Here is a 24413-nt window from a genome sequence, read left to right as displayed (position 1 = left end):
TTTAAAGAATATTTATTAAGGTTTCCAAATTAATACAAAAACAAGAAAAAACATAAAAAATAACAAAAATGCAAAAATGCAAAATTAAAAAAAACAATTAAAACAAATACAGTTTCCATTACTTATTTCCATTAACTTATTTCCTAGACCTCCTCTCACCTCCCCCTTTTGTATTCCAGTTCCAATTATTAACTCAGCAAATCCTTATTATAACTTATTTCTCAACCTTTACATTACAGCTGATAACCACTTAATTTCAATCCAACATCATTCTAATCTCCATTAATTTTACAATGCCTCTGTAGATAGTCTTTAAATTTCTTCCAGTCTTCTTCCGCCGACTCTTTTCCCTGGTCGGGAACCTCTCTCTCTCTCCCCCCATAGAATCACAGAACTGTAAAGGGACCCCTGAGGGTCATCCAGCCTAACCCCCTCTCCCCTCCTCCTTCCCTCCCTTTCCTCTCCCTCCTAGGCGCCAGCTGAGGCAGAAGCGACATGCGCAGCTCTGGTGAAGTCCGGGCGCGCCTGGTGCACGGCCACGGAGGACATGGATGCGCTGCCATTCGGAAGCTCGCGTCTCCTGCGGCACCTGAACGCCAAGAACAGGTGAGTGTGTCCTGGACGTGAATGGAAGCGGTAAAGACTCTGGGCATGTGCAGAGTGCCTTCCCAGCTCCCGCAGGTCGGAGGCAGAGAGCAGGTGGGAGGGGTTTCCGGGGGGCAGAGTGTGTCCATTCCTAGCAAGATCAAGGCCTGAAACTCATTGTGGAAGCTGGAGAATAGTGGATTGTTCTGGGCTGGGCGTTTGTGAGGCAACCTGAGTTAGGAAACAGAAGAAGAGCTTGCAGAACCATCTAGTCCAATATCCTGTTCTCTCTCTCTCTCTCTTTTAAAGGTTGCAACACTGGTTTACTAGTCATTAATATTACTTGTAGATTACAGAACATTTTAAATAGAATAGAAAATAAAATTGTCTCTATGTTCCTACAAGCTTTCTGAAATGCAAATTCATGGGAAATATGAATATTGACTTCCCTTTAATTCTGAACAATCATGATTACAGATGGAAAACAGTAGACAAGAACATAGGGGAGTTTCTCCCTTTTCATAATGCTGTCTGTACCTTCGCTTTCCCATCTGCCATCATCAGTCTCCCTGTGGTCCTTGTTTTCAAAAGTGTTTTCATGTTTTGTTTTTATGCGCTATCCTGTTCTCACTGGGGCAGCATCTCATACTAGCAGGGCTGGCACAAGTGACAAAATGCTGTTTGGCACTCACCGTCCGCAAGAGATGCTATGGCTTAGGTGCGCGCAGGTTTCCTGCTGTCAAAACGGTCCGCCCGCCGGCTCCTCCACAAAAACTCTGGTTCCCACCAAAAATATGAAATAAAGTCTAACCATATTTGCAGGCAAAAAAAATTAATTAAATTTCAATGGGTGTGCGTGTGTGTGACAAGAAATTTTCTGCCCCGGCTACCACCTGACCTTCTACGCCACTGCCCACCAGATGCCCGTTATGGGAAACCCGCAACCAGGATTTGAGCAAAAAACCCACTCTCCCCTCCAGCAATTGGTATTCCGAAGCATCGCTGCCTCTGACTGTGACTGATAGTCTTGCCCTCCATGAATCTGTCCAGAGCTCTTATAAAAGCCATTCCATCTGGTGCTCATTGGTCCTCCTTGTGGCAGTGAGTTCCACAGTTTAACTGTGCGCGGCACGAAGGAATTCTTTTATCCGTCTTGAATTCAGCTTCATTGGATATCCGTGAGCTGCTAGTGTTATGAAAGAGGGAGAGAAACTTTTCTGTATCCTAAACAAAACAAATTCCTTCCAGTAGCACCTTAAAGACCAACTAAGTCAGTTCTTGGTATGAGCTTTCGTGTGCATGCACACTTCTTCAGATACACTGAAACAGAAGTCACCGGACCTTTCTATATAGTGAGAAGGTGGGGAGGGGTATTACTCAGAAGGGTGGTGGGAATGGGTGATTGGCAGATAGCTGTGATGAGCCTGTTGACGACTCTTAACGACTGCAATAGGTCTTACAGGAAAAAGCAAGGGGTGAGAAGGTGAAAAATGGCTTTGTCATGTATAATGAGATAAGAATCCAAGGTCTTTGTTCAGACCAGGTTTTTCCATGGTTTTGAGTTTGGTGATAAGTTGTAATTCAGCAGCTTCTCTTTCCAGTCTATTTCTGAAATTCCTTTGTAGTAAAACAGCTACTTTGAGATCTTGTATAGAATGTCCTGGGAGATTGAAATGTTCTCCTACTGGTTTCTCTGTCTTGTGATTCCTGATGTCCGATTTATGTCCGTTTATTCTTTGGCGTAAGGTCTGGCCTGTTTGTCCAATATAGAGAGCTGAAGGACACTGTTGGCATTTTATGGCATACACAATGTTAGACGATGAACAATTAAATAGTCCCGAGATGGTATGTGTGATGTTGTTGGGGCCAGTAATGGTGTTGTCCGGGTGTATGTGGCAGCAAAGTTGGCATCTGGGTTTATTGCAGGCTCTGGTGCCAGTGTCCGTGTTAGGTCTGGTTGTAGTATTATTGTGGGTTAGGAGTTGTTTAAGACTGGGTGGCTGTCTGTAGGCAATGAAAGGTCTTCCTCCCAGAGCTTGAGAAAGAGAACTGTCATTGTCCAGGAGAGGTTGTAGATCTCTGATGATGCGTTGTACTGTTTTAACTTGGGAGCTGTATGTGATGACTAGAGGTGTTCTGTTATTTTCTTTTTTGGGTCTGTCTTGCAGCAAGTTCTCTCTGGGTATCAGTCTGGCTCTGTTGATCTGTTGTCTAACTTCATCTGTTGGGTATTTTAGTTCTAAAAAGGTTTGCTGTAGATCTCTTAGGTGAGAGTCTCTGTCTGTAGAATTGGAACAGATGCGGCTGTAACGTAGTGCCTGGCTATATACAATGGACTGTTTGGTATGTTTGGGATGGTAGCTAGAGGCATGTAGATATGTTTGTCGGTCAGTTGGTTTACGGTATAAGGTGGTGTCTATGTGCCCATCCTGTATTTTTATAGTAGTGTCCAAAAAATGTATTTCTTGCATAGATTGATTCATTGTTAGGTTGATTGTGGGGTGAAAATCATTGAATTTCTGGTGGAAGGTGTCCAGGGTCTGTTGACCATGTGTCCAGATGATAAAAATATCGTCAATGTATCGCAGGTACAAGAGAGGTTTGAGTGGGTAGGAGTTTAGGAAACGTTGTTCTAAATCTGCCATGAAGATGTTGGCATACTGTGGGGCCATGCGGGTGCCCATTGCTGTGCCGCTGATCTGAAGGAACAGGTCATCACCGAATTTGAAGTTGTTGTGGGTAAGGACAAATTGGCAGAGTTTGGTGGCAAAGTCCGCTGTGGTTTTATCTGAAATGGTGTTCCTTATAGCTTGTAAACCATCGTTGTGTGGGATGTTGGTATACAGAGATTCCACATCCATAGTAGCTAGTATAGTATTGTTGGGAAGATTATTTAAATATTGTATTTTCCTCAGAAAATCTGTGGTGTCACGTACATAGCTGGGAGCACTGATGGCATATGGTTTCAGAACAGAGTCCATATAACCGGAGACACCCACTGTAATAGTGCCAATACCTGACATGATGGGGCGTCCTGGATTTCCTGGTTTGTGTATTTTAGGTAGAAGATAGAAAGTTCCTGGTCGAGGTTCTGTTGGTGTGTTAGTGAGGATCTGTTCTTGGATGTGTGGGGGTAGCTCCTTAACAATCTTGTTCAGTTCTTTTTTGTATTCTTGTGTGGGGTCTGAGTCCAATTTTATGTAAAAGGCGGTATTGGAAAGTTGTCTGTGAGCCTCCTGAATGTAGTCAGTTTTGTTCATGATGACGACAGCTCCACCTTTGTCCGCTTCTTTAATTATAATGTCTGGGTTGTTTCTGAGATTATCTATGGCTCTCCTTTCAGCACGGTTTAGATTTTGTTGTAAGCGATGGTGTTTTCTGGTCACATCTGTTTGGATTCTGTGGCGGAAGCAGTCAATGTACAAGTCCAGTGTGGTATTGCGTCCATCAGGAGGGGTCCATGTGGAGTCCCTTTTTGTGTAACACTTTTTCGGTGGTAGTTGGTGGTCAGTGTTCTGTTGGGAGGGTGGTTGTTGTTCTCCAGTGGGTTGAGAGGTGTTGTGTTGTGAAGTTGTTGCTTGTTCTGCTTTGTCTTGTTGTTGTGTGTGTTGAAAATACTCCTTCAGGCGTAAACGGCGGAAAAATGCTTCCAAGTCCCCGCAGAACTGGATCATGTGTGGGGATTTGGCAGGGCAGAATGACAGTCCACGTGAAAGGACTGATTCCTCAGCTGGGCTGAGTGCTTGCTGTGAGAGATTGACAATATTGTTGATCTTGTTTTGATTTGTAGCCTGTAGGTTGGAAAGGTTAGAGAGTTTCTTGTTTTTCTGTTTTTTCAGTAGCTCCAGTTGAGAGTGGTAAATGTTTTGTTTTTCCTTTTGGAACTCTTGCCAAGCTTGGTGGTTCCTGATAGAGTTGTCCAATACAAGGAGTTCCTCCTTTATTAGCTTCTGTTTAGAGTAGAGAACGCTGATCAGATGTTTGAGCAGCTTCTTAGAGAAAGTGTTGCATAGTTTTCTTGCATATTCAGTGGGATACGTGGATTGTAGAGGGTTCTTAATTCTAAGACCCTTGGGTATAATGTCCAGGTTCTTGCATTTAGTAAGAAAGAAGATATCAGTCTGTACCTGTGCAAGTTTCTTGGTGAGGTTGATGGACTTCCATTTCATGCGGCTCAATGTGGTGCCTTCCATAGTTCCAGTTACAGATAGGTAGCCGTGTTGGTCTGCCATAGTCAAAACAAAACAAATTCCTTCCAGTAGCACCTTAAAGACCAACTAAGTCAGTTCTTGGTATGAGCTTTCGTGTGCATGCACACTTCTTCAGATACACTGAAACAGAAGTCACCGGACCTTTCTATATAGTGAGAAGGTGGGGAGGGGTATTACTCAGAAGGGTGGTGGGAATGGGTGATTGGCAGATAGCTGTGATGAGCCTGTTGACGACTCTTAACGACTGCAATAGGTCTTACAGGAAAAAGCAAGGGGTGAGAAGGTGAAAAATGGCTTTGTCATGTATAATGAGATAAGAATCCAAGGTCTTTGTTCAGACCAGGTTTTTCCATGGTTTTGAGTTTGGTGATAAGTTGTAATTCAGCAGCTTCTCTTTCCAGTCTATTTCTGAAATTCCTTTGTAGTAAAACAGCTACTTTGAGATCTTGTATAGAATGTCCTGGGAGATTGAAATGTTCTCCTACTGGTTTCTCTGTCTTGTGATTCCTGATGTCCGATTTATGTCCGTTTATTCTTTGGCGTAAGGTCTGGCCTGTTTGTCCAATATAGAGAGCTGAAGGACACTGTTGGCATTTTATGGCATACACAATGTTAGACGATGAACAATTAAATAGTCCCGAGATGGTATGTGTGATGTTGTTGGGGCCAGTAATGGTGTTGTCCGGGTGTATGTGGCAGCAAAGTTGGCATCTGGGTTTATTGCAGGCTCTGGTGCCAGTGTCCGTGTTAGGTCTGGTTGTAGTATTATTGTGGGTTAGGAGTTGTTTAAGACTGGGTGGCTGTCTGTAGGCAATGAAAGGTCTTCCTCCCAGAGCTTGAGAAAGAGAACTGTCATTGTCCAGGAGAGGTTGTAGATCTCTGATGATGCGTTGTACTGTTTTAACTTGGGAGCTGTATGTGATGACTAGAGGTGTTCTGTTATTTTCTTTTTTGGGTCTGTCTTGCAGCAAGTTCTCTCTGGGTATCAGTCTGGCTCTGTTGATCTGTTGTCTAACTTCATCTGTTGGGTATTTTAGTTCTAAAAAGGTTTGCTGTAGTTTGTAGTTTGCTTTTCTGTATCCTGTAATGGTGGCAGATTTTGAAACAAAACCATCCTTGTGTCTCCCCTTTCCGCCTTCTCTGGCCCTGTCACAATAGCTGTTTCCTCTCCCGGTTTCTCAACAATCTGAGTTTAGCTCCGTGTTGCAAACGTTGGCTTCCTGTTGCTCCTTCCCAAGGTGGCTGACAAATCTACCAGTAATGAAGCCGCAAAGTCTTACTTGAGTAAACCAGCAAGAACTACAATAGCAGAAGTCAGTAAAACCTTTATTAAAATGGAATAACAGCAGGACTGGAGTCAAGAAGGTTTTTTTAGTGATCTTCTGAAACCTTGCAAAGTCATTACAGTGGTACCTCAGGTTAAGTACTTAATTTGTTCCAGAGGTCCGTACTTAACCTGAAACTGTTCTTAACCTGAAGCAGCACTTTAGCTAATGGGGCCTCCCGCTGCCGCCGGAGCACGATTTCTGTTCTCATCCTGAAGCAAAGTTCTTAACCCAAGGTACTATTTCTGGGTTAGCGGAGTCTGTAACCTGAAGCGTATGTGTCAGAGCTGCCTCTAGGTCCCAGCTCACAGAGGACCAACGCCCGGTTGATGGAATGTACAAAAGTCTTTATTGAAGTTTAGTTTCCATTTCAAACCCCAGAGCGTGCAGCCCTACGTCTTGGCTCTAGATCGGCGAAGTCCCCTCTGAGTCACTGCCCCTTCCGCACCAGTTTAAGATCCTAGCCCGGCTCCACCTCCTGCGCTGTTCCTTCCTCCTCTGGGTCCTTCTGCCCCCTGGGGTTTCCTCCCTCCTGGACTCTTCTGACGCTGACCCCCCCTGAGTCTTGCCCTTCCTTCCGGCGGGCTTTAGGACCTGGCTCCCTATCCGGGCTACCTGCTGTGCCGCTCGCCTGTACATTTGAACTTGGCGCGCGCGCCCAGCCGGTGACTTTCCTCTTGACCGTTTCCCCGCTCTCCGATGTGGGCGTGGTCAATCCTGACTCATCTCCTCTCTCTGGTGGTGAGAACACTGGTCCCGATGCCTGGGACTCCTCCCCCCCACTGCGCTCTGGTGGGGAAGCTGGTCCTGATTTCCAACTGCTGCTCAGGGAGTCCCCGCTGGCCCCTTCCTTCTGGGGTTTCCCCCTTGGCACCCCCCTTGCCCTGGCCATCGGCGCTCCTCTCTGTGAATCTTCCAATTCGCTGGAGAGACTCGTGGAATCTCTCTGACCACTGTCACTGCCTACATCCCCCTCGGATTCCTCCCCCTCGCTCTCCATTTGCTCCTTCTCCTGTGTCTCTGCTCCTGAACCCCTGACAGTATGTAACCTGAAGCGTATGTAACCTGAGGTACCACTGTACGTATATCTCTTGCTCCCCTGGCATGTTAAAAAGTTGGTGAGTCTGGATAAGCTTGTGCTTTCTAGGAACGACACTTTTTCATGTGGTGTGTGGAATGAGTAGGCAGCAATAATAATAATAATAATAATAATAATAATAATAATAATAATAATAATAATAATATTTATACCCCACCCATCTGGCTGGGTTGCCCCAGCTTCCAATACATAGAAACGTAATAAGACATCGAACAATACAAACTTCCCAATACAGTGGTGCCCCGCAAGACGAACGCCTCGCAAGACGGAAAACCCGCTAGACGAAAGGGTTTTCCGTTTTGGAGGCGCTTCGCAAAACGAATTTCCCTATGGGCTTGCTTTGCAAGACGAAAATGTCTTGCGAGTTCCTGCGGGGTTTTTTTCCTCCCCCCCCTTTCCTAAGCCGCTAAGCCGCTTATCAGCTGATCCGCTAAAAGCTGCTAAACTGCTAATAGCGCTAATCCGCTAAGCTGTCAATGGGCTTGCTTTGCAAGACGAAAAAACCGCTAGACGAAGAGCCTCACGGAACGGATTAATTTCGTCTTGCGAGGCACCACTGTACAGGGCTGCTGTGGTGGATGGTGCCCCTGAATGGGACAGGGAGGATCATAGAATCATGAAATTGTAGGGACACCAAAGGTCATCTAGTCCAACCCCCTTTTTATATAATAATTTTTATTTGTTTTTTTTAAAATATAAACATACAACAAACATCCATTCAAAATCCAAGTCCTGAGATTACTCTGAATCTCCTGACTTTCCCCCATCCCTTCCATGCGTCCTAGTAAAAACAATTACAACTGCATGTCAATATTTATCCAGATATTTTTCTTTCTAAATTGCCCATAGTTTCCGTTACTTACAAGTGTGATTAAAATCCTGCCAATGTTTTAACCTGCTTGCAATGGTCTTGTATATAAATTCATGGACTTTCCCCATTTTTTAAAAAAGTTCTTGTCTTCTCGGCTTCTGAGCTTCACAGTTAGTTTCGCCATTTCGGCAGAGTCCGTCCTCTTGATTTGCCATTCTTCCCTGGTAGAATTCCTCTTCCTTCCATAGTCCAGCGCTGGTGTCACAATGCAGGGATCTGTGGCCGGCCGTTGTGCAGTGAGAAATCGGGTCGACTTTGTTCCCTGGGGTCGTAATGAATTCTGTGTGGTTTCTTTTATCTCTTCTAGAGACCTGGAAGAGATCTCCTTGCCGGTGGTTCTGCAAAAGCTGGGCTTAACGCAAGAGCAGGTGAGGAGACAAGGGCGTAGCAAGGGGGGGGGGTGCTGTGATGGCCTGGGATTCTGATTCAGAGACTGAACCAGAGGAATCCCAGCCTGCACAGGAGTCCCCGCCTCCAGGGCTAGTGACCCAGGACCGGACTTTGACTACGCCAACGGTAACCTTCCCCCTGGGACCAGCACAGGTGCAGTAGTTGTGGTCTGCCCCAAGTGTCCCCACTCGGGGGGGTGACAAAATCACTCACTGCGGGGTCTGCAGCGCACCCGAGCCACGCATCTTGGGCGCCTGTGTGCTGGGCCCGGGGGTAACCCAAGAAACGCAGTCCAGGACCGGTACAGAATCCATAGGTTCCCCTACGAGTCAGTCCAAAAGGGCCAAGGCAGGACACGAGGCAGGAAACCAGGCAAGGACAGGCACAGGATCTCAGGCAGGATCTGGCATACAGCAACGTTGCACCTGCAACCTGGGGCGGGGTCCGACAGCCTTTTATCTTTGTTGGGGTAGCAGCCGGTCCTGATCCCCCGGCGACTCACCTCCCTGTTTTGCCCAAAGGCAAGCACTCCTCCTGCGAGTATTCAGGTCTCTCCTTCTCTCAGACCTCAGTCTCTGCAGCTCGGGAGACTTCGGTGGGTTACTAGACCCAGAGGCTGCCTCAGCCTCTCCTGACCCAACCAGCAGTGGAGCAGCTGTAAGCGATGGCCCAGCTGGAGGCAACAAGGTCATCCCCGCGTCTGGAGCCAGGGCAGGCTCAGGCCCCTGACTTGGCCCAGCTGGTGCTTGTTGCATGGGAACCTGTGCAGACTGGGCCTCTTCAGGATCAGGCCCCAGACTCGGTTCAGATGCTGCCTGAGGCAAAGGATCTGGTGCGGACTGAGACTCCATCCTATGGGTGCCACTCACCCTGTGCCTGTCGGACTTGAGTTCGACCGAGCAAATCTGTGCTGGTCCCGGGGGGAAGGGTTACTGTTGGCATAGTCAAAGTCTGGTCTTGGGTCACTAGCCTGGAAACAGTCCACAAGGAGCGGGGCGAGGTCCGAAGCAGGAAGCCGGGCGGGGACAGGAACACTGGAGAGTCAGGTCTGGGTCCGGGCAGGAACAGGTACACAACAACGATGTTGCTCCCGCAACCTGGGACCGGGCTGACTGGCCTTTATCTTCTCTGAGGCCAGGGGCGGCCCCGGCCCCCAGGAGACCCGCCTCTCTTGGCCTTAAGGCGAGCACTCCTCCTGGGAGAAACCAGTTCCCTTCGCCTCTCTGCCCTGAGCCTCTGCAGTTCAGGAGAGGCTGGGGAGTTACAGGACCCAGGGGGAGACTCTCCTTCCTCTGGCAGGGCCGGGAAAGGCGCACCTGTAGGCACTGTGTCCTTAATCACCTCTGGAGCCAGAGTGGAATCACCTGGTGCCTGCTCCTGAGGATCCGGCACAGGTGCAGGCGCTTCAGAATCAAGGCCCTGCCCCAGTTCAGCCGGCCCTGGAGGCGGGGACTCCTGTGCAGGCTGGGATTCCTCCGGTTCAGCCTCTGAATCGGAATCCCAGGCCATCACAGAGTCCTCCAGTTGAGTCCTCCGACATGATTAACGACCTGAGCCACTGATGAGGCTCCAAGCATGTTCCCATTACGCAGAGTATCCAGCACAGGGAAGGACGAGAAATATGAGCTACATGCTAAGAGTTTTATTACTAAGCTACGCAGACAGAAAAGAAAAATATCCTCTCTCTTTGAGAGCAGAGAGCACCTCTAAAAACAAAGGAACAGGGAACCAGTAATAGCAACATCCGTCTCCTGTCTTCCGTGAGACTTCCAATAGCCTGGAAGCTCTGGAATGTAAACAGAGTCTTGTGACTCCAAAGCACTGCACAGTGGCAACAAACAGAAACCAACAGGGCCGCTCCTATGGGTGCCTCCAATCCCTCCCTCTGGGCGCCGTGTGCCCCGTCCCCATGGGTGCCATGCCTCCCGCCCCTATGGGCACACTGGCCTAGATGCCTAATAGGCTTCCTCTACCACTGTGAGGAGAGGCTGGTTCTGCAGAAACAGAACTGGGAGCAGCTGTTCAGGAACAGAACTGGGAGCACCTTTGAAGGTGACCCGGAAACTGCAATTAATCCAGAATGCGGCGGCTAGACTGGGAGCGGCCGCCGGGACCACATAACACCGGTCTTGAAAGACCTAAACTGGCTCCCAGTACGTTTCCGAGCACAATTCAAAGTGACCTTGAAAGCCCTAAACGGCCTCGGTCCAGAATACCTGAAGGAGCGTCTCCACCCCCATCGTTCTGCCCGGACACTGAGGGCCTTCTGGTGGTTCCCTCATTGCGAGAAGGGAAGTTACAGGGAACCAGGCAGAGGGCCTTCTCGGTGGTGGCGCCCGCCCTGTGGAACGCCCTCCCACCAGATGTCAAAGAGATAAACAACTAGCAGACTTTTAGAAGACATCTGAAGGCAGCCCTGTTTAGGGCAGCTTTTAATGTTTAATAGGTTATTGTATTTTAGTGTTCTGTTGGAAGCCGCCCAGAGTGGCTGGGGAAACCCAGCCAGATGGGTGGGGTATAAATAATAAATTATTATTATTATTATTATTATTATTATTATTATTATTATTATTATTATTCTGCTGTGTTGTGTGACGCTGATGTCTTCCTCCCTTCTCTCCTCTCCTCTCCTCTCCCCATCCCTGCGCCTTTCCCGAATGCAGTTTGTGGACCTCTGCATCCTGCTGGGCTGTGATTACTGCGAAAAGATCCGGGGTCTGGGCCCCAAGAAGGCCTTGCCACTGCTGCGGCAACATGGGAGCATTGAGCAGGTCTTGCGCTCTGTCTACAGCGCTCAGGTATTATTATTATTATTATTATTATTATTATTATTATTATTATTATTATTTCCAGAGGCAGCCATGCTTCTGAATCTCCGTTGCTGGGAACCACAGGAGGGGAGAGGGCTGATCTTATGCACGGAGCCTCCTTGCAAGTTTCTCCAAGGCAGGGTGCTGTGCCAGATGCAGAGGCAGTTTTAGGGTGGCGCAACCGGTGCGCCCACACTGGGCGCCACACGGCAGGGGAGCAACACCAGTGCTGTAGGGGTGTCAAAACTTAGCGTTGCACTGGGCGCCTCTGAAATTTGAAAGCTCAAAGTCTTTTTTTAAAAAAAATAATAATATTTATTAACATTTTAAAAACTGCAAAAGAAAGACAAAGGATTAAACAAAGCAAGACAATACAATACAAAAACAAAAACACCACATAACACCAACCCCCAAACGTTAAATTAACAAAACCAAACAAACACAATTTAAAAAACATCTAATAAGTTCAGTATCTTAACTTTCATTTACTTGTTTCATCGACCTCCTCGCACCTCCCTTTTTGTATTCCACTTTAATTAACTGTTTCAGCAATTCCTTTCCATCTTCCTCTGTTTTCTGTCCTGTAATTTATCTTAACATATTCTAACCTTATTTTTCCCTTTAATATATAATTGTCTTAACATATTTTAACTTTATTTTCCCTTTAATACTCTAATATTCTATTTGTACTTAATTCCTTATAACATTTCTACTAAAGCCATATAGCTCTTTTCCAACATTTTTATAAAACTCATTAATTTTACAATATTTTTATAAATAGTTTTTAAACTTTTTCCAATCTTCTTCCACCGACTCTTCTCCCTGGTCCCAGATTCTGGAAAGCTCAAAGTCAGCTAGACAGGCCGCCGGCCTGATCCTGCGCACTCTTCTTTAGGTTCTTAAGATAGTTCCTGTAGCTCAGGTTCAGCAAACTTTTTCAGCAGGGGGCTGGTCCACTGTCCCTCAGACCTTGTGGGGGGCCAGAATATATATTTTTTGGGGGGAAATGAACGAATATGCCCCTCAAATAACCCAGAGATGCATTTTAAATAAAAGCACACTTTGTACTCGTGTAAAAACACCAGGCAGGCCCCTCAAATAACCCAGAGATGCATTTTAGAAGACATCTGAAGGCAGCCCTGTTCAGGGAAGTTTTTAATGTGTGACATTCTAATGTATTTTAAATCTTTCTTGGAAGCCACCCAGAGTGGCTGGGGAAACCCAGCCAGATGGGTGGGGTACAAATAAATAAATAATTATTATTAATAAAAGTGCACATTCTACTCATGTAAAAGCACGCTGATTCCTGAACCATCCGTGGGCCGGATTGAGAAGGCGAATGGGCCAGATCCGGCCCCCGGGCCTGAATTTGCCTCCCCATGTGTGTATCTGCTGCAGGCTGCAGCTCAGGCTTGATGGGCGAAGGGCAGGTAACTTTCTTTCTTACAGGTTAATGCTGAAAATCCTCCTTTCTGCAGAAGCACCCGTTGCCTGAAAACTGGCCCTTAGAGGAGACCCGGCGGCTCTTCCTGCACCCTGAGGTGGCCGAGCCCAGCCAAGTGGTGCTAGAGTGGCGGGAGCCAGACGAGGAGGGGCTGCTGCAGTTCCTGGCGCATGAGAAGCACATGGCGTGAGTAGTGGTGTGAAATTCTCGAGCATGTTCTATTGGAGAATATTTGCGATTAATGAGAATATTGGAGAATTTTCATTTAAAACAGAATATTCATTTTAGTGCATTGAAAATGATAGCATTTTAATGCATTGAAAATGATATAATTAGTTAATATACATGTTTATTCGTGGGTAAACTGTACAGATACTTTTATTCAATGGGGCAAGGCAGTGAATTCACATTCTTTGATTTTAAAAAATCATTATTCATTCCTTACACTGGCAATATCACAGATTGACTTATTATTTACTAGATTTTTTAAAATGTGGGTTGTAAAACTGGTTCTTAAATTAGAATTTACAGTTTGTGGAGAATGTTCTCCGGAGAATTTCCTAGCAGGGAATATTCTCGAGGATATTCTCCGGAGGGTATTCTCACCTCACATCACAAGGCACGAGTGTGTCTGCTCTTGCAAGATGCTTGTTTGGCTAATGATAATAATGATAATAATAATTTATTTATACCCCGCCCATCTGGGCCACTCTGAGTGGCTTCCAACAAAACACTAAAATACAATAACCTATTAAGCATTAAAAGCTTCCCTTCAGATGTCTTCTAAAAGTCAGGTAGTTATTTTTCTCTTTGGCATCTGATGGGAGGGCGTTCCGCAGGGTGGGTGCCACTACCGAGAAGGCCCTCTGCCTGGTTCCCTGTAACCTCACTTCTCGCAGTGAGGGAACTGCCAGAAGGCCCTTGGATCTGGACCTCAGGGTCCAGGCAGAACGATGGGGGTGGAGACGCTCCTTCAGGTATACTGGACCGAGGCCGTTTAGGGCTTTCAAGGTCAGCGCCAACACTTTGAATTGTGCTCAGAAACGTCCTGGGAGCCAGTGTAGGTCTTTCAAGAATGGTGTTATGTGGTCCCAGCAGCCGCTCCCAGTCACCAGTCTAGCTGCCGCATTCTGGGTTAGTTGTAGTTTCCGGGTCACCTTCAAAGGTAGCCCCACATAGAGCGCATTGCAGTAGTCCAAGCAGGAGATAACCAGAGCATGCACCACTCTGGCGAGACAGTCTGCGGGCAGGGAGGGTCTCATCCTGCGTACCAGATGGAGCTGATAAGCAGCTGCCCTGGACACAGAATTGACCTGCGCCTCCATGGACAGCTGTGAGTCCAGAATGACTCCCAGGCTGCGCACCTGGTCCTTCAGGACTGGCGTTTTGTGGTCTTGGCGTAGCAAAGGAAGGAGCGAAGGGACCATATGTTTCTGGACTGCAACTCCCATCAGCCAGCACAGCTTTCTGCTTTTGCACATGCCCCGATCTGTGAAAAAGGCCAGTCTATTCTTTGGCCACTTTTCCTAGCCTTCCCCTCTATTTCCCTTGAATCTGCCGCCTTTCTTTCTCAGAAGGCGGTGGTCTCTCCTTCCTTGGAGGTTTCTAAGCAGAGGTGGGATGGCGACTGGTCATGGATACTTTAGCTGAGATTCCTGCATTTCAGGGGGTTGGACTAAAAAGCCCATTGGGTGGAGAAATAGGAACAACAATACATATGTGGTGGAGGTGTGAGGAAATTAAGAAATTTTGGATAGTAGTACACGAAGAACTAAAGGAGATGTCGGAAAGATCAATAACAAAGAAACCAGAGACATATCTTCTTGGATTGATAGATGATGAGATACCCACAGGGTTAAAAAAGAATTTTTCTATATGCAAGGACAGCTGCTAGAATAGTGATCACTGCTAGGTGGAAGTCACAAACTATACCCACAAAGGAGGAACGGATTTGTAAACTAAATGAATATTTAATTTTGGCAAAATTAACTGCTATAATAAGAAATCAGTCAAATCAAAAATTAAAAATGGAGTGGAAATGTTTTGATGAATATATGGCAAAATATTGCTCAAAAATACACTAATATGCTTAGATTAAAATGTGAAGGACTGGATGGAAGAAAAATTAGTAAGGAAAGATAATAAGAATATATAGATGATTTGAGAAGACTGTAGAATGCAAAGATTATTGTAAATTGTATAACGTGGAGAAAATCGAGTGGGGGTGGGGGGAAGTGGGAGGAAGGAGAAAAGAAAAATATGATGGATTGGGGAAATGGAAATGTATGGGGGGATGTGGAGGAAATGGTGTTGGCTTTGGTATATCTGTATTATCTGTGAAAGCAAATAATAATAATAATAAAAATTAGAAAGAAAAAACCCATCGGGTTCAATTCTGTGATACTCTTTGAGCTGAGTGCCTGCTTCGCAGTGAGCCCCTGGTTCGCAGCCGACTGGAGAAGTGGCGGGCCGCCTGCCTGAAGAGAGCCCAGCCCCAGTCGCCTGGCCCCGTGACGAAGGGCAGCAAGAAGCAGCAGAGGATGGTGGAGTTCTTCCAGGTCAAGAAGCGGCCGCACAAGGTGAGGAGGAGAGGGAGGAGCTGCCCCTGGACCCTTGCAAGGCCAAAAGAGGGATGGAGGGAGGGAGGGAGGGATGGATGGGTGAGGCGAAGGGATGGTTGGAGGAGTCCCTGTCAGTGCTGAGATGGAGCAAAATGGCCTAAATTCTTCCCCCAAACGGGTGCTCAGAATCGGCTCTGGGTCTTTTTTGGGTGGTGAACTAAAAGAGACAGCTCAGCATTCAGTGGCAGGTAGGGAGGCATAATTGGTTGGAAGGGGGAACAAAATGGCTGGGAGGTCTTGGTGGGGTTACGCTTCCTCTGAAGGAACAGGTTTGTAGCTTGGGGGTACAGTCATACCTCATGTTACGTTTGCTTCAGGTTGTGCATTTTCAGGTTGCGTCCCGCGGTGACCCGGAAGTAACAGAATGGGTTACTTCTGGGTTTCGCCGTTTGCGCATGCGTAGACGCGCAAAATGATGTCATGCACAGAAGCAGCAAATTGCAACCCGCGTGTGCACAGACGCTGGTTGCGTTCTTTTCAGGTTGTGAATGGGCCTCATTCTGACTTGGCCATTCCTCTCCGCAGATACCGAAACCCGGCAGGAAGAAGACAAAGACCCAGGAACAGCCAGGAACGGCAGTGGAGACTTGAGAGCAAATAGCTCCCTTTTTCGCTGGCTTGCAAGGGCCGCACTCCAGGAAGTCTTTGGAAGCTGTTACCTGGGTGTTCAGGCTTGCTGGCACCCTCAACATTTCATTCATTCATTTAATAACATTTGTATGCCCCTAAATTCTCAGATCACAGTGATCTTCAGGAAACTGGACCCCTTCTTTCCTCTCCTCTGAGCAGGTGGCTGTCTGCCCTTTGACATATCCCTTTCCCTGACCTTGCTGTCTTTCGTACCAGACTCCTGCCATTGGCATTTTTTCAGTTTTCTTCATTGTTTCTGCGTCCCCATTGCAGCCTGCCTGGTCCATGGTGCCCGTATCAGCTTCTTATAATCCCGCAAGAAGATTCCTTCCCTCGGCCTCTTTCTCATATTACAGAAATAAGCCAATTCAAGGAGTCGCTGCAGACAGAGGTGTGATTCTGAATTCTGGCTGCTGTCCAGTTCTGTGGTTGTTTGAAGCATGCAGTCTGTTGGGTCAAAGGCAGAGGACAAGAACAGGACCCTGGACAGCTCCAGTGGTCTCTTGTGAAAGTTTGTTAGGTCGTATATCTTCTGACCCACTGAGTCTGCTGCACCGGCCCTGCAATAAATTTGATTTCTTGCCACTCCGACAAACTTCCAATGGCGCCCACACGCTTCCACTCCGCACGCTGCCACTCTCTCCAGTTGCCGGATAATAGCAGAGTTCACACACAGCAGCAAATGGCTTGTCCGTGTCGACGTGGAGTCCTCAGTAACGCAGCTCGAAACCAGTGCTTCTAATCCAAAACTCTTTATTTAAAGGTAAAGGTAAAGGGACCCCTGACCGTTAGGTCCAGTCGTGGCCAACTCTGGGGCTGCGGCGCTCATCTTGCTTTATTGGCCGAGGGAGCCGGCGTACAGCCTGCGGGTCATGTGGCCAGTATGACTAAGCCGCTTCTGGCGAACCAGAGCAGCGCACGGAAACACTGTTTATCTTCCCGCCAGAGTGGTACCTATTTACCTGCTTGCACTTTGACGTGCTTTCGAACTGCTAGGTTGGCAGGAGCAGGGACCGAGCAACAGGAGCTCACCCCGTCATTGCAGGGATTCGAACCGCCAACCTTCTGATCGGCAAGTCCTAGGCTCTGTGGTTTAACCCACAGCGCCACCGGATAATAGCAGAGTTCACACACAGCAGCAAATGGCTTGTCCGTGTTGACGTGGTGTCTTCAATAACGCAGCTGAACACCAGTGCTTCTAATCCAAAACTCTTTATTTAGTAGCACTCAAAACAGAAAAGAAAACCTGCGGAATCTAGCTGCATGTTCGCAGCTCTCTGCCTCTTAAGAAAAACTACACGACCTTACTAACGAAGCATGGATTATGTGGGCAGTGCACCCAGTTGATAAGAACGCTCCTGGAGTGTTAACTCCTGACAGTCCAGAACCAGAACAGCTCTGCTGCCTGAAATGTCCTGGCTAGCGCCAGCGGAAGCCTAGCCTTATGCAGGCAGCCAAGAACGATTGGCAAGGGCTCCTCCTCTGAGCCCGATAAGGGTGGCAAGGCTGTGCCCTCCAGCTCGAAGGGTCCCAGATAAAGGTAATGTTCCCGTCCCCGAGGAAGCAGTTTGGACCGAGGGCACAGAATTGTAGATGTGGAAGGGACCCCTAAGGCTCATCTAGTCTAAGCCCCCTGCAATACAAGAACCACAAGCTACTGGACTCTGAGTCTCCTGCCCCTTATCTCCTATTTTCTAAATTTACATTTCCTTATTTTTTTACTTTGCTTCCAGGGTGGTTTTCCTTCAAAAAGTCAGCCTCAATCTGCCACTGTACATACATATGCGTCACAGGCAAGTGCTGGGCGCAATTTGAAAGACCTAGCAATGTCCTTGAACTGCAAAGTCCTGACACAAACTGGATTTTTTTGCAAACCAGTTTACCTCCTGTTACCTGCTTGTCCCGCACAGCTGTTACTCTCTGCGCCACCATTCTGGCGTTTTACAATAAACAAATCTCTGTTCTACCCAAATTGAAACCCGGTGGTATTTTGCTAATTCCTCTTGGGAATTAAAGGGTGCAGCATTAACTCCCGTGGAACACTGTGGGTCCAGAATCCTGAAATATTATTGCCTCCAGGCTGAGATATATTTACAGGTGAGTTTGTGTGTTAACTGCCATCAGGGCCAGGTGTAGACTTGAACGTGAGAAGAGCCTGCTGGATCAGGCCAACGGGGGCCCATCTAGTCAATAATAATAATAATAAATTTATTTATACCCCGCCCATCTGGCTGGGTCTCCCCAGCCACTCTGGGCGGCTTCCAACAGAACACTAAAATACAATGGCCTAGTAAACATTAAAAGCTTCCCTAAACAGGGCTGCCTTCAGATGTCTTCTAAAAGGTAGTTGCTTATCTCCTTGACATCTGGTGGGAGGGCGTTCCACAGGGTGGGTGCCACCACCAAGAAGGCCCTCTGCCTGGTTCCCTGTAACTTGGCCTCTCGCAGGGAGGGAACTGCCAGAAGACCCTCGGTGCTGGACCTCAGCATCCAGGCAGAACGATGGGGTGGAGATGCTCCTTCAGATATACTGGACCGAGGCCGTTTAGGGCTTTAAAGGTCAGCACCAACACTTTGAACTGTGCTCGGAAACCTACTGAGAGCCAGTGCAGATCTCTCAGGACCGGTGTTATGTGGTCCCGGCGGCCACTCCCAGTCACCAGTCTCGCTGCTGCGTTCTGGATTAATTGCAGTTTCTGGGTCACCTTCAAAGGTAGCCCCACATAGAGCGCATTGCAGTAGTCCAAGCGGGAGCCAACCAGAGCATGCACCACTCTGGCAAGACAGTATGCTGGCAGGTAGGGTAAACAGCTGCCCTGGACACAGAGTTGACCTGCACCTCCATGGACAGCTGTGAGTCCAAAATGACTCCCAGGCTGCGCACCTGGTCCTTCAGGGGCACAGTTACCCCATTCAGGACCAGGGAGTCCCTCACACACTTTGAATTGTGCTCAGAAACATACTGGGAGCCAATGTAGATCTTTCAAGACCGGTGTTAGGTGGTCTCTTTAGCCGCCTCCAGTCACCAGTCTAGCTGCCGCGTTCTGGATTAGTTGTAGTTTCCGGGTCACCTTCAAAGGTAGCCCCACATAGAGCGCATTGCAGAAGTCCAAGCGGGAGATAACTAGAGCATGCACCACTCTGGCGAGACAGTCCGCGGGCAGGGAGGGTCTCATCCTGCGTACCAGATGGAGCTGGTAGACTGCTGCCCTGGACACAGAATTAACCTTTGCCTCCATGGACAGCTTTGGTGACAACCAAATATTCTGTGCAACAACAGAATATTTTTGTTCTTTCTGCCTGAGAGGTTCAAATTGCAATTTGACTCTATCACCCGGGGGCTCTTTATATTCTGCCTGTAGGAACTGCTCTTTGTCTCGAGTAAACACCAGCTTCACAAAGCACCCCTGACTTGCTTGGAAACATGAAGCCTGAAGCATTTTTTAAAAAAATGTGTAAGGCTAGTTTGACAGCATTTGAAATACTGGTTTGTCCCTGTAAAGATGCCTCCTTGCTCCTCTCTCTGTGGTTTGCTGCAATTTTCTCTGGGAGCCCACCATCCTTGTTAAGCTGTTGCAAAAGTATTGTTGCAACAAGACATCCTTTACCTGTGGAACTCCCTGCCACAGGAGGTGGAGGTGGTGACTCGCACAGGATCAGATAAAACTATGAGGGATAAGGCTATTGTCAAATATCAGTCGCGCTAGCTAAGGGAATTCTCTGTTTAGGGACAGTATACAGGGGTGTGTGCTTGTTGACATAATGTTTGCCTTCCCTGTGGCCAAAACAGACTCTCTGAGAGGCTTGCAAACATCATTTCTAAGACTGACCCTGCCCTCAGAAATGCAGACAACTGCTGGAGATGTGGAAGTAAAAATGCAAACTTGGTACATATGATGTTTCCTGCTTGGTAGGGGGTTGGACTCGATGGCCCTTGTGGTCTCTTCCAACTCTATGATTCTATGATGAATAACTGCCTGATGATAAGATCATTTTGGTGCGAGGTGAGAATATATATAGCAAGAGTAATATATCTAAGTAACACCTTAGAGACCAACTAAGTTTGTTCTTGATATGAGCTTTTATGTGCATGCACACTTCTTCAGGCATATAAAGATTGTGCTACTGGATAATTATATATATATATATATATATATATATATATATATTTCTCCCAGGGGTTATTTCTCTCTCTCTCATCTATCTATCTAAGCGAGTTTTTATTAATTTTTCTGTTTTACAAATTAAAATACTCATTTTACACCCTTAAGATATCAATGACTTCCCTTCTTCTGTTTCCACGGTTCATTTTGCATATCATAAATCCCTGCATATTTTACAAAAACTATACCATTCACTATCCCATTAGTGCATCCACCAAAAATTATTTACCCTGTTGAAATGATCTGAATGCTACCAGTGTTCTCAGCTGTACACAATTATTTTCAATATATTCAATAAACCAATCATCTTTAAACATATGTTCTTCTTGTTCTCTTTTTCTGTATGTTGAGTCTGCAAGTTGTTCACCCCCAGGAGGCTGGGTCTGCTGCCTTCTGCATGCAAAGCACAGCTACTGAGGGCTGTTGCCAAGTCTGGTTCTATCTTTGCAGCAGGATTGAAGGGCCTGCTTCCTCCCAGCAGGAGCAGCCTGAGAGATTCTGCTGCCGTCAGCAGCCTCTGCATTGCCGGAGCCGAGAGAGGCAACTCTCCAGGAGTGCAGAGACATCCTCTGCATGCCAAGCAGGTGTCCCACTAGGGAGCCAGCATGGACCCTTTCCATCCTCTGTCTGAGATGCTTGCATGTTGAGATATGAAGGACAGATCATGGCATTTAAGGTTTGTTTTATCCTGTTGACATCCTACCTTTTCCTCCAAGGAGCTGCAGGTGACCTAATAATAATAATAATAATAATAATAATAATAATAAATTTTTATTTATACCCCACCCTCCCCAGCCAAGACCGGGCTCAGGGCGGCTAACACCAGATATAAAAACAATTGATTGAAATTCAACTTAAAAAACAACATTAAAATACAACATTAAGGCATTAAAATGCAGCCTAATTTCAGTGGAAACTCAAATAAAAAACTTTTTTGGGGAAGAAAACATCAAGTCTTCACCAAGGCCAACTATCCAGACTGGTCCTACATGGGCCAGAAAAAAGCCAGGGAAGTCCCCAAATAGGAGTTCCATCACAGAAGGGGAAAGGAAAAAGGAAAGAGGGGAAGGGGATCAAGTGGATTACAAGCCAAAGGCCAGGCAGAACAACTCTGTCTTACAGGCCCTGTGGAAAGAGATCAGATCCCGCAGGGCCCTGGTCTCATGAGACAGAGCATTCCACCAGGTTGGAGCCAGTGTTGAAAAGGCCCTAATGGTCAGGGGCCCCTTTACCTTTTTATCTGGAACCCACTTGGCCAGACCCGGGGAGGTTAACATCCCAGATTATGGCCAAATTTAATGTAAGAACACAGTTAGGCCAGTGACACATCCAATTTCTCACAGTAGCCAACTCCTTAGGTCCAGTTGTGGCCGACTCTGGGGTTGCGGCGCTCATCTCGCTTTACTGGCTGAGGGAGCCAGCGCACAGCTTCCGGTCATGTGGCCAGCAGGACAAAGCCGCTTCTGGTGAACCAGAGCAGCACACGGAAATGCCGTTTACCTTCCTGCCGGAGCGTTACCTATTTATCTACTTGCACTTTGGCGTGCTTTTGAACTGCTAAGGTTGGCAGGAGCAGGGACCGAGCAGCGGGAGCTCACCCTGTCGCGGGGATTCGAACCGCTGACCGTCTGATCGGCAAGTCCTAGGCTCTGTGGTTTAACCCACAGCGCCACCCATGTCCCAGCCAACTCCTAGGGGTCCCCAATAAAATATTTGAGGCGGTTGACGCTGAGCTCCACCCCAAAGTTGATGGGCATTGCCATTCAAATGGTGCGTGTGTGTGTTGCGTCTTGGAATCGATTATGTGGAGTGAGGCTTACCTGCTTCCCCAATATTTTATTCAGGTTGGCATCTCTGGACCTGTGGTCCTATGGGAAACCTGCGGGCAGGATCCGACCCCAAGAGCCACTATTTCCCTTCTGTGGTTTCCAGCAAATTGGGCACTCATAATGTTATGGAGACAAGAGCATAGCCATTCTGGCTAGTAGTAGCCACGGCAAGCTCTGTTAAGAACAGCAGGAGATCCTGCTGGATGAGGCCACTGGCCCACCTGCGCCAGCATTCTGCCCTCACCTGGCCGAGCAGATGACCTGAATAGGAAACCCGCAAGCCGGGGCCCGTGGGGACCGAACCCGTGTCCTTCTGCCTGCAGAGCAGCTGCCCCGCCACTGCGGCACTCGGGGCTGGAGGAGACCTCCCGGTTGCTGCCTGGGGGGGCGGGGGAGAAGCAGGGGAACCCTCGCGGGGCGCGGCGGAGGCGGCCCGGGGATGCTCTCCTCCGGCCCCGGTGCCATCCCCGCCGGCGGCTCAGCCCTGCCTCCGACGAGGGTGGCATCTTCTGGGCAAGAGGAGGAGGAGGAGAAGGAAAAGGAGAAGGTGGAGAAGGAGGAGGAGGAGGAGAAGAAGAAGAAGGAAAAGGAGAAGGAGAAGGAGAAGGAGAAGGAGAAGGAGGAGAAGGAGAAGGAGGAGGAGGAGAAGAAGAAGAAGGAAAAGGAGAAGGAGAAGGAGGAGAAGGAGAAGGAGGAGGAGGAGAAGAAGAAGAAGAAGGAGAAGGAGAAGGAGGAGAAGGAGAAGGAGGAGGAGGAGAAGAAGAAGAAGGAGAAGGAGAAGGAGAAGGAGGAGAAGGAGAAGGAGGAGGAGGAGAAGAAGAAGAAGAAGGAAAAGGAGAAGGAGAAGGAGAAGGAGGAGAAGGAGAAGGAGAAGGAGAAGGAGAAGGAGAAGGAGGAGGAGGAGAAGAAGAAGAAGGAAAAGGAGAAGGAGAAGGAGGAGAAGGAGAAGGAGGAGAGGGAGAAGGAGAAGGAGAAGGAGAAGGAGAAGGAGAAGGAGAAGGAGAAGGAGAAGGAGCCGCGCCCCCCTCGCCCTCCCGCCGCTCCCGCCCGGCCCGGCCCTCCCGACGACTCCGATTCAGGCTGCGGCGGGCCGGAAGGCGGGGCGCGGCGGGCCGGGCGGGGCACCTCCAGCCGCCGGGGCCGCCTCCTTTTCCTCCTGCTCCGCTGCTGCTGCTGCGGTTGCTGCTGCTGCTGAGCGGAGCGCGGGGGTTTTGCGGGGGTCCCCTCTCCAGGTGGGCGCCGCGGATTGGGGGGCTCACTTGCCACGGAGCCCCCATGTACGCCTTTTACTCGCTGCTGGTCTACATCTTCTACACCCTCTTCAAGAAGGATGGCGGCGAGGAGGAGGCGGAGGCGGAAGGGGGGGCAAGGGGGCAGCAGCAGCCCCCCGACGGGCAGGACGGCGCTCCCCAGGTAAGGCGACAAGGCACCGGTCCTGTGGCTGGGCGTTCCGCGGGGCAAAGGAGGGAAGGGGGCGCGGGTGGCAGCCTGGCATCGCGGGTGGCGCTGTGGATGTCGCGGGCGTCCTTCGGGGGGTGCCTGCTGTGGGGGGCTGGCTCCAGATGGGGGTGTCGTCGCCCTCCGTGTTGCACCCCACTCCTAGCTATAGGAGCCAAGGTCCCTTGCCGCCCTCCAATAAAATATTTGAGTGCCGACCCCCAAATTGCAATTTAAATGGCGTGCGTGTGGATTAGGTGGGGCGGGGCTTGTCTGCCTCCCCCCCATATTTTATTTCAGTTGGCACCCCTGCCATGGGGCCAGTACGTGCCAGCGGTGTGGGGCGCAACGTCAAGACGGTGCCTCTCTTAATCGGGTGGTGCCAAGACCAGCCTGGAGGACGGGGGTTGGAAGAGTGAATTAAGGGCTTACCCCCCACCCAACCCCCAGGGAAGAGCTCCTGGGTCCCCCCCCCTTGCAGCTCCCTCCCGCCCCTTTTACCCTCCGTGCCCATAGCAAGATAAGAAGCTGCCTGAGTTAGTAACCTTGGTCCACCTAGTATTGCACGCACGGACTGGCAGCGGCGGCTCTCCTGGCTTTCAGGCAGGCGTCTCCCATCTCCCCCCTCTGTCTTTGGAGGTGCCCGCGGGACTTGAACCCGGGACCTTCCCCTTGCAAGGCAGACGCCCTGCCGGGGAGCTCTGGCCCCCTGCCCATTTCTGCCTTCGCTTTTTGCTGCATTGCTGGATGGGCTGCGATGCTTCCCTGAAGGGCTGCCCTCATTCAGACCCGAGGCCTGGAGGTGCTGAGGACCCTGGCATTTTGTCCCTTGGCCTCAGGTGTTTGTGCCTATTCCTAAGCAGCTGGCTGGAGTCAGGCTGCAGAAGGGGGAACCGGGGGTGGGGTGGGGTGATCTCCCTCCAACCTGCCTTAGTCAATGGTTACCAGATTTTTTCCAATGAATCGGGGGGACACTTTTCCCCCTTTTTTTTGTGAAG

General features: G+C 48.7%; 2 protein-coding genes and 1 long non-coding RNA gene across 4 annotated transcripts in view; 2 read left to right on the top strand and 1 right to left on the bottom strand.

Moving 5' to 3' along the window:
• Positions 1-24413, bottom strand: part of LOC309349166 — a 259434-nt gene that overhangs the window by 35421 nt on the left and 199600 nt on the right. The gene's annotated exons all lie outside the window — the stretch shown is intronic.
• The window catches only part of LOC309348805 (flap endonuclease 1-like), a 71034-nt gene that overhangs the window by 8114 nt on the left and 38507 nt on the right, over positions 1-24413 (top strand). The window contains exons 6-11 of one of the 2 annotated variants that reach the window (XR_014159556.1): positions 473-606; positions 8399-8459; positions 11145-11279; positions 12770-12921; positions 15167-15314; positions 15882-16773. Coding sequence is in view for 1 of the 2 variants with exons in the window: in XM_081874568.1 (XP_081730694.1) it covers positions 473-606; positions 8399-8459; positions 11145-11279; positions 12770-12921; positions 15167-15314; positions 15882-15947 (696 nt within the window). In the remaining variant the exon portion in view is untranslated. Of the gene's footprint in view, positions 1-472; positions 607-8398; positions 8460-11144; positions 11280-12769; positions 12922-15166; positions 15315-15881; positions 17959-24413 lie in introns of those variants that run through there. The other variant, XM_081874568.1, reaches the window with a different exon arrangement.
• The window catches only part of KIFC2 (kinesin family member C2), a 48493-nt gene continuing 46902 nt past the window's right edge, over positions 22823-24413 (top strand). Inside the window, exon 1 of the mRNA XM_081874111.1 lies at positions 22823-23391. Coding sequence (XP_081730237.1) covers positions 23254-23391 — 138 coding nt within the window. The 5' untranslated portion in view covers positions 22823-23253. The remainder of the gene's footprint in view (positions 23392-24413) is intronic.

This window comes from Podarcis erhardii (assembly GCF_964252035.2).
Source record: "Podarcis erhardii genome assembly, chromosome: 8".
NCBI classification, from domain to species: Eukaryota; Metazoa; Chordata; class Lepidosauria; order Squamata; family Lacertidae; genus Podarcis; species Podarcis erhardii.
Note: the sequence above shows the minus strand (reverse complement) of the source record. Positions and strands in the feature narration are given on the sequence as shown.